At 44.0% G+C, this 17868-nt stretch overlaps 1 protein-coding gene across 1 annotated transcript in view; it reads right to left on the bottom strand.

Moving 5' to 3' along the window:
• The window catches only part of UST (uronyl 2-sulfotransferase), a 379706-nt gene that overhangs the window by 35100 nt on the left and 326738 nt on the right, over positions 1–17868 (bottom strand). Inside the window, exon 7 of the mRNA XM_075863730.1 lies at positions 3616–3773. Within this exon, the coding sequence (XP_075719845.1) occupies positions 3616–3773 (158 nt within the window). The remainder of the gene's footprint in view (positions 1–3615; positions 3774–17868) is intronic.

A 17868-nucleotide genomic window follows, 5' to 3' on the forward strand; every position in this document is an offset into this window, starting at 1 on the left:
GGTAATTTTGGGGTACATGCAATTTTTTTTATCACTTTTTATTGCATTTTTTTGGCAAGCAAGGTGACCAAAAACAAGCAGTTCTTTATTCTTTTTTTTTTTTTTAAATGACATTATACTTTATTCTGTGTTTCGATACGATTACGGCGATACCATATGTATATCGTTTTTTTCATGTTTTGAAGTGTTTGCACAATAAAATCACTTTTTATAAAAATAATTTATTTATTGTGAGAGCCATGCATGAAAACATTTATTTCACTGTGTGGGAAAAATAAGATTACAGTTTTACAGTTTGGGTCATTATGGACACAGTGATACCAAATATGTGTACTTTTTTGTAATGTTTTCATTTTTTTCCAATAATAAAATACTTATTATTGGAAAAAGGGCAGTATTTGTTTTTTTTTAACTTGAAACTTTTATTCAACATTTTTATTAACTTTTTGTTTTATCCCACTAGGGGACTTGAAGGGCTGCACTTCTGATCTTTACTCATAGTGCAATGCATTAGAGTTATCAGTTATTCACTGACAGCAAGCCTTTTAGGCCCCCGCCTCCGTGGTAGACCAGGAGGCCATTGTTAGGCCTCTGGTTGCCATAGCAATGATCAGTAACCCAGCGATCAAATCATAGCGATGCCGATCAGCTTCAAACCACTAAAATGCAGCGATTGCTTCTGATCACGGCATATAAAGGGTTAATGGCAGGAATCCGAGCTAGCTCCATTCCCTGCCATTACAGCAAGTGTCAGCTGTAACATACAGCTAACACCTGCGGATGATGTCGCAAGCTCAGCTTCTGAGCCTACGCCATCTTGTTTCACATCTTGTTTGATGTAATCGCGGGGTTCCCATAGCTGCTTTGGCAGACCGGAGGCCTAACCATGGCCTCCTGTCTGCCAAGTACGGAAGCCTTTTAGGTCCCGCTTAGAGACGGAGCCTAAAAGACTTCTGTCCCCAGAAACAAGATGACGAAGGCTCAGAAGCTGAGCCTGCGACATCAGCCGCGGGTGTTAGCTGTATGTTACAGTGAACACCCTGCTGTACCGATCCCAGCCATTAGCCCGTTATATGCCGTGCGGTTTGAAGCCGAACGGCATCACTGTGATGTGATCGCAGGGTTGCTGATCATTTCTATGGCAACCGGAAGGCCTAACAATGGCCTCCTGGACTGCAATGGAGGCGGGGGGCCTAATAAGCTTGCTGTCAGTGGATAGGGCAATGTATTAGAGTAAAGATCAGAAGTGCCGGCCTGTAAGTCCCATAGTGGGCCAAAATTTTTTTAATAAAAACGTTGAATAAAAGTGGAAAAATGAAAGTTTCAAGTTAAAAAATCCAAATACTGCCCTTTTTCCTATGAGGGTATGTTCACACGGAGTGTTTTCAGCTGTTTTTCAGGCCATAAACGACCCGAAAAACAGCTGAAAAATCGGAAGCAGAACGCCCCCAAACATCTGCCTATTGATTTCAATGGGAAAAATGGCGTTCCGTTCCGACTGGGCGTTTTTTATGCGGCCGTTTTTCAAAACGGCCATGTAAAAAAACGGCCGCGAAAGAGAAGTGCATGTCACTTCAGCCGTTTTTGGACCCGTTTTTCATAAACTCTATAGAAAAACAGCTCCAACATCGGCCATTACAAACGCAGCAAAAAACGCGACTTTGATTAAAAAACATCTGAATCAGGAGCTGTTTTCCCTCAAAAACAGCTCCGTATTTTCAGACGTCTTTTATTTTGTGTGTGCACATACCCTAATAACTCTTTTATTATTGGAAAAAAATTAAAATGTTAAAAAAAAGTACACATTTGGTATCACTGTGTCCACAATGACCCAAACTGTAAAACTATAATCGTATTTTTCCCGCACAGTGGAATTATTTTTTTCCCGCATAGCTCTCAGAATATGGTGACACAAAAAATAAAAGTGATTTTATTGTGCAAACGCTGCAAAACATAAAAAAAATTATATACATTTGGTATCCCTGTAATCGTATCGACCCACAGTATAAAGAAGAATGTTATTTATAGCCTACGGTGAAAACGGTAAAAAAAGAGAATAAAAAACATTGTTAGATTTGCTTGTTTTTGGTCACCTTGCTTGCCAAAAAAATGCAATAAAAAGTGATAAAAAAAATTGCATGTACCCCAAAATGGTACCAATGAAAACTACAGATTGTCCCGCAACAAATAAGCACTTCCAAAGTTTCTGTGGAGAAAAAAATAAAGAAATTCAGGTCAGAATATGGCGACGCAAAATGTGAAGAGTGTTCCAAAAGTGGATAAGATTGGGCACCATTTATCAGTGCGACACTGGCCAGACATCTATGAATTATTATTTATTTACCGTATTATTATACCACCTTATTATGTCCTGATGTACTCTGCCCAGCTTACATATGCCCCCACATGATAAACTGAAATAGCAGCAAAATTCTAAACAGAGCTACTATCAAGCAAAATCTGCGCTCCAAAAGCCAATTGGCGCTCCCTCCCTTCTATGCCCTACAGTGTGCCCAAACAGCAGTTTACGTCCACAAATATGGCATAAAAGGCGAGAAAGTTCCAGCATCAATATCTTGAACAAAATGCGGCTTCTATTGAGCATTGCTATGACTAAGGGCCACTTGGGCCTGAAACCGGTGTTGTCCCTGATTTTATGGAACCTCAATAAAAGCCGCATTTTGTTCAAGATATTGATGCTGGAACCTTCTTGCCTTTTCTGCTACAATTTGGTGCAGTGCTGCACCCTCCGCGCATCTACTTGGTTGGTGAGTTGGATAAAAATTAACTGTTCACATATATGGCATCGCCATTATAAGGTATTTGTCTTCAGTGGCACAAACCTGGGCACAATATATTGTGCACTAAAATGGCATATCATTGGAAAATTGCAATTTTTACTTTGCACCATCCGCTATGCATTCATTTCTATTGAAAAACCACGTGGGGTCAAAATGCTCACTACACCCCTTAATATGCCCTATGGGGCGTAGTTTCCAAAATAGGGGTCACTACTTGGGGGTTTGTTTTACTATTTGACCTCAGAGCCCTGTAATTGTGGGCCAATGCTGTGAAAATCACCAATATAGGACTTAAATATATGTTACATGCAGGGTCGTATCTATAGGCGGTACAGAGGTTGAATTCACACCCAGGCCCTGGAGCCCAAAAGGTCCCTATGACACATATAAGAAGGCCAGGAGTGTGAAAGCTGAATGGAGGGCAACCTATTACAGATTTTGAATAAGGGGCTTATGAGCTTCAAGTTATGCTCCTAGGTACATAAATGTGTGTTTTTGTAGGAAATCATCGAACGGTTTAGCATTTTGAGATAAAGTTTAGAAGTACAGAGGTGAGTGCTAGGTCATCAGGTTGTATCAAAAATATGAATGGTTTGGAGAAGATCTTTGATGACATAGATTGTAAACCTCCACTTGTCCTAAAAAAAGAATAATCCATTACTATGTTTGTGCCTTGAAGGATTCTCATACTAAAGAGGTTGCTCTACATTTGAGTCTCAATAAGCAGTAGTTGCATAATTTTCCCTTTATAATGTTAACAGAAAATAATTTAAAAAGTGTTCTATAGGTAATGAAAATAAACTGTTTCACAGACCTGGATTTTTATAAATGCTCATGACATCCTTGAAGTAGTGAGGTAAAAATCTTTCCAACAAAAGCAGCACATCTTCAAGCTCCTCCAGTATCCCAACAAGAAGAAAGTTTTCTTTAACATTCTCCTTTGCACGTTCCAAGGCCCAGTCACCAGGATCCCTAGGGAAAATACATGTATGAGCAATTAGATATTATATTACGTATTTCCAGAGAACAATAACTGTTAGGGTGTCCTATAAAATAGCTTTATTTGTTTGTTGAAATTCACAATTTACAACGGAGTGGCTACTTGAGCTTAAAAAAAATGGACAGTGGGGAAGAGACATTGAGCATAACCGTTCTGCTACAGATCAGGAGAAGCTAAATATGGTCTGGTCAAACCAATTAACTTCAGATGTCCCATAATTAGTTAAATATGATCCTCCTGTGTGAAATCAAAGCATGAAGACCAAGGAGGTCTCCAAACCATGGAGAAGTATAGATCAGGGTTTGGGTTATAAAAAAAATCTAAATCCCACAAAACACCATTAAATCCACTATTACTAAATTAAAAAAATATATCACAACTACAAACCTGACAAGAGAAGGCCACCCACCAAAACTCACAAACCAGGGAAAGAGGGCATTAATAAGAGAGTCACAAAGACACCAAGAATATAAAGAGTTTGTAGATGTAAGCTTTGTTCTTGCATGTGCCCTTATGTCTTCAGACAACGAGCAAACTGTGACTAGTGACTGTTGCATTATCCTATGTGGATGTCCCTGCATCTTGGGTGTAAACTCTTCCCCTCGTTTTACTGCAAAACAACCCAGCAGTATAAGAGCCAGAGAGACACTTTTGTATATCACCTCTACATTTTGGCGCTGCAAGCAAGTTCAGATTTCACTGCAGGGATGGAAAGCCCCAAGCAATTTGACAGCTACTACCCTGCACACTGTGATCCTCACTTTGGGTGATAGAGCACATATTGCATCAATACAGTGACAACGACAGAGGGGAAAGATGTTTTTTCCTACTCTAAGTGCAGACCAATTTCTCTCCTTAATATAGACGTCATGCTGTTTGCCAAAATCATGGCAACCATATTGACACCTATCTTTCTTTTCAACTCCAGTTGGGCATTATGCACACACAGGAAGCCTATGACAACAAAATAGGCCATTATGGGTGCCATCTTATCCATTATGTTACCAGTATCATGACTTCCTTTTTTCTACCTTCTACAGATGCATTGGAAAAATTAACCTGGGCCATTATATACTTATTAGTTGGATAACCAATCTGTATCACCTTCCCCTTCATTACTTTCCAACTCCTCCTAAAATTGCATTCGTACACCAGCCACTCAAATTTGAAGATAAATTAACCAAATTCCAAAGCACTATGGTGCATTACAATTGAGCTCAGAAATATCTTAGTATATCTTAATATCTTTATCTTCTGCTTGTCCTACACTTACATGAAATATCTAGGATCCTCCTTCCCGGTGATCTTTCTCAATTGTACCCCTTAAACTATTCATCATTAAAAACCAGGGAAGGTGGGTGAAGGTAATTTATGTGGTTTGTGCTGTGGATGCTATACTGAGAATGCTATATTTTTTCCAGGCCGCCCGCCTTTGTTTGTTCTTCGCCACTATTTTCTTCATGTTAACGAAATTTGTTTCTGCTGGAAACCAAGCTTACATGAAATGCACCATTCTATACAGGAGCAAGAGAACTGTCCTTCATCATTTCTTTTCTTTTATTACATGTAGCGCATTTACTTCGGGCACTTGATATGTGTTGCCATTTGGATGTAAAACAATGGGTTGTAACTGAACAGACCACTCTCCCTATCCCACAAGAATGCTTATACTCCATGAAAAACATCTTCCATTTAAAGAGGTGGGGTTAAAGATCATTTTAAGATGGTATGGCTGTTATGGCAGGAAGGAGGTGAAGGGAACAAGTGAGCCCTAATCTACCCACCGCCCTGTCCCTGCCTACTTGCAACGACCCGCCCTAGGCAACGGGGTACAACTTGGCGGCGGTCCCTACGCTGACTAAGTGCAAAGGGATACCAACAGGGGACAAGCAAGGGAAGGGGCAGTAGCCCATGGAACACCGTGAGGAAACGGAGGGGTGAACGAGCCAGTCAGGATCAGGATGTAGTGGAGTATACCAACGCAGAGCACGGAGCAGGAAGCAAGCCAGGGGCAGAGCGAAGCAGGATAAGCGGGAACTGAAGCAAGGCAGAAGCACGGCAGAAGCAGGCTGGAGCAAGGCAGCAGTGGGGCCAGGAATCCAAGAAGAATAACAAGCAATGAGGAAGAGAAAACGGCAGGTATAAATGGACAGGGGGCGGAGCTAACTCCGACTGACCAGGCCGCGATAGGCTCTCCCACTCCTGAGCCTGCCACCCTGATTGGTGGGAGCCGGTGTCAGTCTAAGAGGTCTGGCCTCAGGTGTCGACTGATTAATCCTGGGAGTATCCACAGACGTAGTGCCTGGCAGATCCTTTACAGTACTCCCCCTTTTATGAGGGGCCACCGGACCCTTACTAAGAGGAACCGGTTTAGTGGGGAAGAGAAGGTGGAACCTCCTGACCAATACCCCAGCGTGAACATCTCGAGCAGGTACCCAAGTCCTCTCCTCCGGCCCGTATCCTCTCCAATGGACCAGGTACTGGAGGGAGCCCTGGATCATCCTACTGTCCACAATCTTGGCCACCTCGAATTCCACCCCCTCAGGGGTGAGAACGGGAACAGGAGGTTTCCTCGAGGGGGACCAGGACGGGGAGCAGCGTTTAAGGAGGGAGGCATGAAAGACGTCGTGTATGCGAAAGGATGGGGGCAGCTCCAGACGGAAGGATACAGGGTTGAGGACTTCAATGACCTTATAAGGCCCAATAAATCGGGGAGCAAACTTCCTGGACGGGACCTTAAGGCGCAAGTTCCTAGACGACAACCACACCAGATCCCCGATGACAAACCGGGGGTTAGCAGAATGTCTTCTATCAGCCTGAATCTTTTGTACGCTCTGGGACGCCTCTAGGTTCTTCTGAACCTGGGCCCAGACTGTGCACAGTTCCCGATGAACGTCCTCTACCTCGGGATTATTGGAACAACCAGGAGAAACGGAGGAGAACCTTGGGTTAAACCCGAAATTACAGAAAAACGGGGAGACCCCTGACGAGTTACTGACCCGGTTATTCAGGGAAAATTCGGCGAGGGGAAGGAATGAGACCCAATCAAATTGACAGTCAGAGATGAAACACCTTAAATATTGTTCCAGGGATTGATTAGTCCTTTCCGTTTGGCCATTAGTTTCGGGATGGAAGGCGGAGGAGAAGGACAGATCAATCTCCAACTTTTTACAAAAAGCTCTCCAAAATAAGGAAACAAATTGTACCCCTCTGTCAGAAACGATATTGACTGGGGCCCCATGGAGACGCAAAATGTGTTTAACAAACAAAGAAGCTAACGTCTTGGCGTTAGGTAGTTTCTTAAGGGGCACAAAGTGGCACATCTTGCTGAAGCGGTCTACTACCACCCACACCACCGACTTGCCCTGAGATGGAGGCAAATCGGTGATAAACTCCATGGGGATATGGGTCCAAGGTCTCTGGGGAATGGGCAAAGAACGTAGTAAGCCCGCAGGTCGGGACCTAGGGGTCTTGGACCTAGCACAAACCTCACAAGCGGCGACGTAAGCCCTAACGTCTTTAGGCAACCCAGGCCACCAATAGTTTCTGGTAATGAGGTGTTTGGTACCCAAGATGCCAGGATGACCAGACAGTGCGGAGTCATGGTTTTCCCTGAGTACCCTTAGCCGGTATTGCAGGGGGACAAACAGCTTGTCCCCAGGGAGGTTCCCGGGAGCTGAACCTTGATCAGCCGCAATGTCAGAGGCTAAATCAGAATCAGTGGCAGAAACGATTATACCAGGGGGTAAAATACAAGCAGGATCCTCCTCAGAAGGAGGATTGGCCATGAAACTACGTGACAGTGCATCAGCCTTAATATTTTTGGACCCAGCCCTATAGGTAACTAAGAAGTTAAATCTGGTAAAGAATAGCGCCCATCGAGCTTGTCTAGGATTAAGCATCCGGGCAGATTCTAGGAAAACCAGATTCTTGTGGTCAGTAAGGACCGTTACCTGGTGTCTGGCCCCCTCCAGGAAGTGACGCCACTCTTCAAAAGCCCATTTAATGGCTAAAAGTTTGCGGTTGCCAATATCATAGTTACTCTCCGTGGGCGAAAACTTCCTAGAGAAGTAAGCACAGGGGCGGAGATGGGTGAGGGAGCTGGTACCCTGGGACAAGACGGCCCCCACTCCCACCTCGGACGCGTCAACCTCCACAATAAATGGCTCCCTTTGGTTGGGCTGAACCAGCACGGGGGCCGAGATAAAGCACTTCTTGAGGGTCTCAAAAGCCTGGACGGCCTCAGGAGGCCAGTGGAGGACATCAGCACCCTTGCGAGTGAGGTCCGTAAGAGGCTTAGCGACGACCGAGAAGTTGGCAATAAATCTCCTGTAATAGTTAGCGAACCCCAAAAAACACTGTAGCGCCTTCAGGGAGGCAGGTTGGACCCATTCCGCCACAGCCTGAACCTTGGCAGGGTCCATGCGGAATTCATGAGGAGTGAGGATTTGACCCAAAAATGGTATCTCCTGTACCCCAAACACACATTTTTCGGTTTTCGCAAACAGATTATTTTCCCGGAGGACCTGGAGGACCTTCCTGACATGCTCCACGTGGGAGGACCAGTCCTTGGAAAACACCAGTATGTCATCAAGGTACACTACAAGAAAATTTCCCAGGTAATCTCTCAGAATTTCATTAATAAAATTCTGGAAGACGGCAGGGGCATTACACAACCCAAAGGGCATGACCAGGTATTCGAAATGACCTTCGGGCGTGTTGAACGCAGTCTTCCACTCATCCCCCTCTTTGATGCGGATAAGGTTATATGCCCCCCGTAGATCGAACTTAGAGAACCATTAGGCCCCCTGAACCTGATTAAAAAGATCCGGAATCAAAGGAAGGGGATACTGGTTCCTTACTGTGACCTTATTCAAGTTCCGATAGTCAATGCACGGCCTAAGACCACCATCCTTCTTACCCACGAAGAAGAAGCCAGCACCTACAGGAGAAGTCGAGGGGCGAATGAAACCCTTGGCCAGGCATTCTTGGATATACTCCCTCATAGCTTCACATTCAGGACATGAAAGATTAAATATCCTACCCTTAGGAAGCTTAGCACCAGGTACCAAATCGATGGCGCAATCGTAATCTCTATGAGGGGGCAACACCTCGGAGGCCTCCTTAGAAAACACATCAGCGAAGTCCTGAACAAACTCAGGTAGCGTGTTTACCTCCTCACGGGGAGAAATAGAGTTAACCGAAAGACATGACATCAGGCATTCACTACCCCATTTGGTGAGATCCCCAGTATTCCAATCAAACGTGGGATTATGCAGCTGCAACCAGGGAAGACCTAATACCAGATCGGACGATAATCCCTGCATCACCAGTAAAGAGCACTGCTCCAAATGCATGGAGCCAACAAGGAGTTCAAAAACAGGAGTATGCTGAGTAAAATAACCATTAGCAAGAGGAGTGGAGTCGATACCCACTACCGGGACAGGATAAGGCAAATCAATAAAAGGCATTTTTAGAGACATAGCAAATTCCACAGACATGATATTAGCAGATGAGCCAGAATCCACGAAGGCACTGCCAGTGGCAGACCGGCCAGCAAACGAGACCTGAAAGGGAAGCAAAATTTTATTGCGTTTCATATTAACGGGAAATACCTGTGCGCCCAAGTGACCTCCCCGATGATCACTTAGGCGCGGAAGTTTTCCGGCTGCTTATTCTTGCGCCTGGGACAGGTGTTCAGTAGATGCTTGTCACCCCCACAATAGAAGCAGAGACCATTCTTCCTGCGGAACTCTCTACGTTGTCGAGGGGACATGGAGGCCCCGAGTTGCATAGGTACCTCCGAGTCTTCCGTGGAAGAGCGAGGAGACGGGACCTCGGGGGGAATCGCAGGGAAGTCAGAGGGGAAAACATTGAAACGTTCAAGCTGACGTTCCCTGAGACGTCGGTCAAGTCGTACTGCTAGGGCCATAACCTGGTCTAGGGAGTCAGAAGAGGGGTAGCTAACAAGCAGATCCTTCAGGGCGTCAGATAATCCTAACCTAAACTGGCACCTTAGGGCCGGGTCGTTCCACCGAGAAGCTGCGCACCACTTTCTAAAATCAGAACAGTATTCCTCAACAGGTCTCCTACCCTGACGTAAGGTCACCAGCTGACTCTCGGCTAAGGCAGTCCTGTCAGTCTCGTCGTAAATGAGTCCGAGGGCAGAGAGAAAACGATCGACGGAGGAAAGTTCAGGGGCGTCAGGAGCCAAGGAGAAGACCCACTCTTGGGGCCCTTCCTGGAGTCGGGATATAATGATACCCACCCGCTGGTTCTCGGAACCTGAGGAGTGAGGTTTTAGACGGAAGTAAAGTCTGCAACTCTCCCGGAAGGAGAGAAAAGTCTTACGGTCCCCTGAGAACCGGTCAGGTAACTTGAGGTCGGGTTCTAGAGGTGAGGTGAGGGGTACCACTATGGCAGCGTCAGACTGGTTGACCCTCTGAGCCAGGGCCTGGACCTGTAGGGAGAGGCCCTGCATCTGCTGGGTCAGGGTCTCAAGGAGGTCCATGATAGCGTCAGCGTAGGAGAAATGGTAGACTAGGTATGGGCTTGTTATTATGTTATGGCAGGAAGGAGGTGAAGGGAACAAGTGAGCCCTAATCTACCCACCGCCCTGTCCCTGCCTACTTGCAACGACCCGCCCTAGGCGACGGGGTACAACTTGGCGGCGGTCCCTACGCTGACTAAGTGCAAAGGTATACCAACAGGGGACAAGCAAGGGAAGGGGCAGTAGCCCACGGAACACCGGATGGAAACGGAGGGGTGAACGAGCCAGTCAGGATCAGGATGTAGTGGAGTATACCAACGCAGAGCACGGAGCAGGAAGCAAGCCAGGGGCAGAGCGAAGCAGGATAAGCGGGAACTGAAGCAAGGCAGAAGCACGGCAGAAGCAGGCTGGAGCAAGGCAGCAGTGGGGCCAGGAATCCAAGAAGAATAACAAGCAATGAGGAAGAGAAAACGGCAGGTATAAATGGACAGGGGGCGGAGCTAACTCCGACTGACCAGGCCGCGATAGGCTCTCCCACTCCTGAGCCTGCCACCCTGATTGGTGGGAGCCGGTGTCAGTCTAAGAGGTCTGGCCTCAGGTGTCGACTGATTAATCCTGGGAGTATCCACAGACGTAGTGCCTGGCAGATCCTTTACAATGGCCCTCCACAGCCACAGTCTATTATGTTGGAGGTGAGTCACTAAAATGGAATATCCCCACTAGGCAAATTTTAGAAAGTGATGTGGGGCATTTCCCCGTATCTCTCCTTTCCATATCACATTCATCCCTTCTTTATTGTCCGAGTTCTCTAATATACCTAGAACATTTTTTGTCAGTCCCATACCTGTTAGTTTCAGCCTTACTCAATCTCTATACTTTGATATTCATATACATATTATTGAAACTCAGCTGGGAAAGCTGTGTGTGGCTGCTTATTTCCCCTACAAATTAAATGTAGTATTATACAGCACCCATTTAAATGAGTGGATGAACATAGCAAACCGAGCAATGCCCCAAATTGTGCCGATGGTCACAGTGACTAATATAATAAACCAGAAAAAGAAGAAAAGTCACGACCAAGTATTTGCAAAATTACAAACAATCTTTATTTCAGTCAAAAATACACAGAAAAAACACATTACAACTATACACAGTAAAAAGAATGAACCCTCATAAAGAGATGGAATCCGAACATGAAAGCAGCCTGGTCCCCCAGATGTTAAAATGGTCAAAAGATCCCACAAAAAGCATAAATCAATATTTTTAGGCAGGTGCTAAGCATAGTACATTTGCACAGATAGATACCTAATAGAATACATGCAAAGTGCAGTCATAGGCAAACTAAAGAGCAGTATACCTACACCTACGTAGTGGAAAATGAGCAGGAGATCAGGACCGGGAGGGGAGACCGCTGCCAGACCCGACGCGTGTTTCGCTGGAGCTTCGCTGTTGAACTAGGGAACCGATAATTTATTCAGGACTTGTCAGAGAACTGCCAGTAGATCTCGATGTATGTTGCATACCCAGCCCTTATTGGAATAGAACAGCCACAAACGCTGTTTTCGTAACTCCCATTCACTTCTATGGCAGTTACTACAACAGCATAGCTAAGCTCGGTTGTTCCCGTTCACCCGGTCACCTAGTCACTGAGTGACCGAACAGCAACGAGAGAAAGAGAAGGTAGGAATCGGGTCAGGATATGCCATAAATATCCAAGATGGGAAAAACCCATTTAATAGAGGAAAATAAAAATGCCAGAAAATAGAAGTCATTCTATCAAACATTCAGTCTAGCAGAAAATGGTGTGCATGTCTGGTCCCGGTATATTATCTATCTAAATCTTTTTAAAATGGCTCTACACTTTGTCCTGTGTAAGCAATTGACATTTGATGATCAGTTTACGTTATCTCTGAGCCATATTGGTGGCTTGGGAAATATTCACATGCCGCCAAAAATATAAATACATTTTCTGACAAGTCACAACATAATGTATAATTCAACAAGTTTGATTATAACTTTGCATTGTATGTAAATGAACGCTTGCCTATTTTTGAAACGACATATAGATCTTGTAGGGGTATTCATTAAATATTTAACTGTTTGGGAGCATGGCTTGATTAGCTTGGGAGCAGACATCTGCTTGGTGTCATTCTGGTCCCACGTCAAATAAACTGCCTTTTAAGATGTTTTCCGGACACAGGCAACCACTGGTCGGTGCCGTCCCAATATTTCTAAAAATGTGGCATTTCGGATGTCTCTTTATGTACTCTAAAAAAATAAATCTAAATTTAAAAAAGATATTTCAATGTTTAAAACAATAACTATTGACCTATTGGTTTGATAGTGCTTATTCACACGTAATGGTTTTGTTAAAATTCGTAAACTCGCGTTCAGAGACTTGTATATGTTCTGGTTATGGGTTTATGTGAGCATGATAAAACACTGTTTTGGCCACCTCTCACTTTGAAGCATCAGTCTGTACTTTTATTAGCTTTATGCCTCCTAACCAGGTTCTATTTATAAGAGAGGATAACTGGCGTGATTATGATCTGACAGGATCATTTGAATTAGTGGTGTGATGTATTGATACATTTTATATATCAGTTAGGCATCTGGACATTGTGCTTACTTGCTCTCACATATATCAAATATAGAGCCAAGTTCATTACTTTCTGCAAATACCTTAACCCCTTAACGACATCCAACTTACTAGTAAGTTGTAGTTATGTACTTAACGTAACACAAGGGAATAGGTGCGTTGTGTTGCTGGTGCGGGCTCAGAAGCCGAGCCTGCACCATCGCCAGCGGGTGTCAGCTGTATATTACAGCTGACACCCTGCTACAAGGCCAGGACCGGAGCTAGCTATCTATCTCGCCGATTAATCCCTTAGATGCAGCACTCAAAAGCGAGCGCTGCATCTATGGGGTTTAGTAGCAGATTGGAACCCCACAATGCAATCGCGGAGTTCCGATGGCTGCTCTGGTAGACCAGAGGCCTAACAATGGCCTCTTGTCTGCCAAGTACGGAAGCCTGTTATGTTCTGCCCGGAGGCAGGGTCTAAGAGGCTTGCAGCCGCAAAAATAAGATGGCACGGGTGTCAGCTGTATGTTACAGATGACACCCTGCTGTAACGGAGCCCTGTCAAAAGTGATTGCGTCATCTTAGTGGTTTGTAGCGATCGGCATTGACGCGATGTGATCGTGTGGATGCCGATCGTTGCTATGGCAACCGGTGGCCTAACAATGGCCTCCTGGTCTGCTACGTATGGAAGCCCATTAGGCCCTGCACAGAGGCGGGACCTAATAGGCTTGATGTCAGTGAATTACTGACAGTTCTAATGCATCGCACTACGTTGTTACTGCAATGTATTAGAGTAAAGATCAGAGGTGCATGCCTTCAAGCCCCCTAGTGATGTTGTATAAAAGTGTAAAAATAAAAGTTTCAAGTTAATAAAAACAAAAACTGCCTTTGTTCCTATAATAGTTATTTTATTATAGGGAATAAATAAAAACGTTAAAAAAGTACACATATTTGATATCACCGCATCTGTAATGACCCAAACTATAATGTTATTTTTCCCGCACGGTGAATATCGCAAAAAAAACAAAACAATGCCAGAATCGCTAATTTTTGGTCACCACCCCTCCCAAAACATGGAATAAAAGTGATCAAAAAGTCACATGTAGCCCAAAATTGTATCAATAAAAACTACAACCCGTCCCGCAATAAACAAACTCGTAGGCCTCATGCACACGGCCGTAGCACATAAAAGATAGGCACTGACTTTAAGTAGCCCGGACAAATTAGGCCCGTAAAATTACTTCACCCCTGTCGTGTGCATTGGCCCATAAAATAGTATGTGTCCTATACTATCCACAATACAGTCCAGAAAGTTTGCGTACCATAATGCACGGACGTGTGCATAAGGCCCCACACAGCTTTTTTTGACTGAAAAATAAAAAAGTTATGGCTCTCAGATTATGGTGACACCAAAAATATAAAATTTTTAAAAAATGTGATTTTATTGTGTAAACGCTGCAAAACATAAAAAAACGATATACATATGGTATCGCTGTTATCGTATCGACCAGCAGAATAAAGTAAAAATGTCCTTTATAGCACACAGTAAACACTGTAAAAAAAAAAGAATAAAAAACGTCAGAATTGATCACCTTGCGTGCCAAAAAAATTGAAAAAAAAGTGATCAAAAAGTCGCGTGTACCCCAAAACTATACCAATAAAAACGACAGATTGTCCTGCAACAAATAACACAGCTCCGTTGGAGAAAAAAAAAAGTTATGGCTCTCAGAATATGGCGACACAAAATGTGGAAAGTTTTCCAAAAGCGGATAAGATTGGGCACCATTTATCTGTGCGACACTAGCCACACATCTGCAGATTATTATTATACCCTCTTATTATGCCCTGATGTGCTCCACACAGCCAAGCTAAATCTGTGCTCCAAAAGACAAATGGTGCTCCCTCCCTTCTGAACAATACAGCGTGCCCAAACAGCAGTTTACGTCCACATATATGGGATCAACATACCCGGGAGAACCCGCTTAGCAGTTTATGAGGTATTTGTCTTCAGTGACACAAACTGGGCACAACATATTGTGCACTAAAACGGCATATCAATGGAAAATTGAAATTTTCAATTCGTACCATCTGCTGTTCATTAATTTCTAATGAAAAAACACCTGTGCGGTCAAAATGCTCACTACTCACCCTTAAAATGCTTTAAGGGTTGTAGTTTCCAAAATAGGGTCACTACTTGGGGGTTTGTTTTACTATTTGACCTCGGAGTCGTGCAATTGTGGGCCAATGCTGTGAAAATCACCAAAATACGCCTCCTATGCAGATGGTGCTCTTCACTTCTGAGCCCTGTCATGTGTCCAGGCAAATGATAAATGCCTTCAGGGGTGTAGTTCCAAAAATGGGGTCACTTTTTCGGGGCTTCCACTGATTTGGTGCCTCAGGGATTTGCAGATGCAACATTTCAGCCAAAAACCAATCCAGCAAAATCTGCATGCCAAATAGCACTCCTGCCTTTCTGAGCCCTGCCGTTTATCCAAACAGCAGTATATGACCACATGTGAGGTATTGCCGTACTCGGGAGAGATTGCTTTACAAATGTTGGCGTGCCTTTTCTCCTTTATCCCTTGTGAAAATGTTGATATTCATTTTCATGGCCTAATTCCACTAAATTCAGCAAAAAAAACTGTGGGGTCTAAATGCTCACTACACCCCTGAAGGAATTTATCGTGGGGTATAGTTTTTCAAATGGGGTCACTTTTGCAGGGTTTCCACTATTTTTGTTCCTCAGGGGCTTAGCAAATCCGACATGGCAATCAAAAACCAATCCAGCAAAACTTGAGCTCCAAATGCCAAATCGTGCTCCTTCCCTTCTGAGCCCTGCCGTGTGTCCAAACAGCAGTTTATCACAACATATGGGGTATTGCCGTTATCTGGAAATTGCTTTTCAAATGTTGGGGTGCTTTTTCTCCTTTATGTCTTGTAAAAATTTCTACATTTTATTGGGAAAAATTTAGATTTTTATTTCCACGTCCTAATTCTACTAAATTCATCAAAAAAACCTGTGGGGTTAAAATGCTCACTATACCTCTTGATAAATTTCTTGAGGGGTGTAATTTTTGTGGGTCTTGGCACCACAAGACCTCTTCAAACCTGACATGGTGCCTAAAATATATTCTAATAAAAAGGAGCCCCCAAAATCGACAAGGTGCTCCTTTGCTTTTGAGACATGGGTTTCAGTCAAATAGCACACTAGGGCCACATCTGTGATATTTCTAAAAACGGCAGAATCTGGACAATAAATATTGAGTTGCGTATCTTTCTAAAACCTTCTGTATTACCCAAAAAATTAATTAATACAGATTTTCTGCCAAAAATTTTTTACATTTTACCTCCACATTGCTTTAATTCCTGTGAAACACCTAAAGGGTTAAAAAAAACTTTCTAAATGCTGTTTTAAATACTTTGAAGGGTACAGTTTTTAAAATGGGATGATTTATAGGGGGTTTCTAATATATAAGCCCCTTAAAGCCACTTCAGAACTGAACTGGTCCATAAAAAACAAGAAGGGTTTTGAAATGTTCTTGAAAATGTGAGAAATTGCTGCTAAAGTTCTAAGTCTTGTAATGTTCTGGAAAAATGAAAGAATGTTAAAAAAAACAATGCCAACATAAAGTAGACATATGAGATATGTGAACTAGTAACTATTTTGTGTGGTATTACTAACTGTTTTACAAGCAGATACATTTAAATTTAGAAAACTGCTAATTTTTGCAAATGTTCTCTAAATTTGGGGTTTTTCACAAATAAACACTGAATGTATCTACCACTAACTTAAAGTACAATGTGTCATGAGAAAAGAATCTCAGAATCGCTTGAAAAAATAAAAGCATTCCAAAGTTATTACCACATAAATTGACACTCAGATTTGAAAAAAATGGCCTGGCCCATTAGGCGAAAACAGGCTGTGTCCTTAAGGGGTTAAACTGAGACTGTCAGTAGAACCCGGCACAACCAGCAACTATAACCAGGAGAAATACAATGTAATTGCGCTTTAGAGAAAATTCAACAAGTGCTAGAGAAATTACCTGTATTTAATGTGGATTCCAGCTCTGACCTACACACGTGGGTCCTGATTGAAGACCCCCTACAACAGTGATTCCCAACTACCAGGCCGCAGGCTGCTCCGGTGGCCGCTGGGTATTCTGGGCGAAAAACCGCACCAAATTGTGGTGCAGTTTTTCGCCCGGAATGTCGGCTGCGGAAAACTGCTGAGCATTCAGCCGGCCTGATAGCAGGCCGGACCTCCTGGGATGACGTTTTATCCCAGCAAACCACTGCAGCCTGTGATTAGCTGCAGTGGTGGTCACATTGGATGAAGCGTCTTCCCAGGAGACCGGCCCTCTGAGGTCATCCTGGCCGGCCTCCTGGGATGACGATTCATCCCATGTGACCACCGCTACAGCCTGTGGTTGGCTGCAGCGGTCACATGGGATGAATCGTCATCCCAGGAGGCTGGCCTGGAGGAAGAAACAGACTTCTTAGGGTATGTTCACACAGCCTATTTACGGATGTAATTCGGGCGTTTTAACCCCCGAATTACGTCCGAAATTACGGCTTGAAAGTGTTGACAAACATTTGCCCATTGAAAGCAATGGGCTGACGTTTGTCTGTTCACACGAGGCGTATATTTACACATCGCTGTCAAAAGACGGCGCGTAAATAGACGCCCGCGCCAAAGAAGTGTCATGTCACTTCTTCAGACGTAAATGGAGCCGTTTTCCATGGACTCCATGGAAAACCAGCTCCAGTTACGTCCGTAATGGACGGGGCGTTCAAGCGCCTGCACATGCCGTTACGGCTGAAATGACGGGGCTGTTTTCTCCTGGAAACAGCCCAGTAATTTCGGCCGTTACGGACGCTGCCGTGTGAATATACCCTTAGTAGCAGATCTTTTTTCTGAGATGCGTTTTTTGCGGCGGAATCTATGCGATTCCGCCGCAATAAACGCACCAACTGCTATATGTTGTGGGTTTTACCT

Source organism: Rhinoderma darwinii, chromosome 4 (assembly GCF_050947455.1).
Source record: "Rhinoderma darwinii isolate aRhiDar2 chromosome 4, aRhiDar2.hap1, whole genome shotgun sequence".
Lineage (NCBI taxonomy): Eukaryota > Metazoa > Chordata > Amphibia > Anura > Rhinodermatidae > Rhinoderma > Rhinoderma darwinii.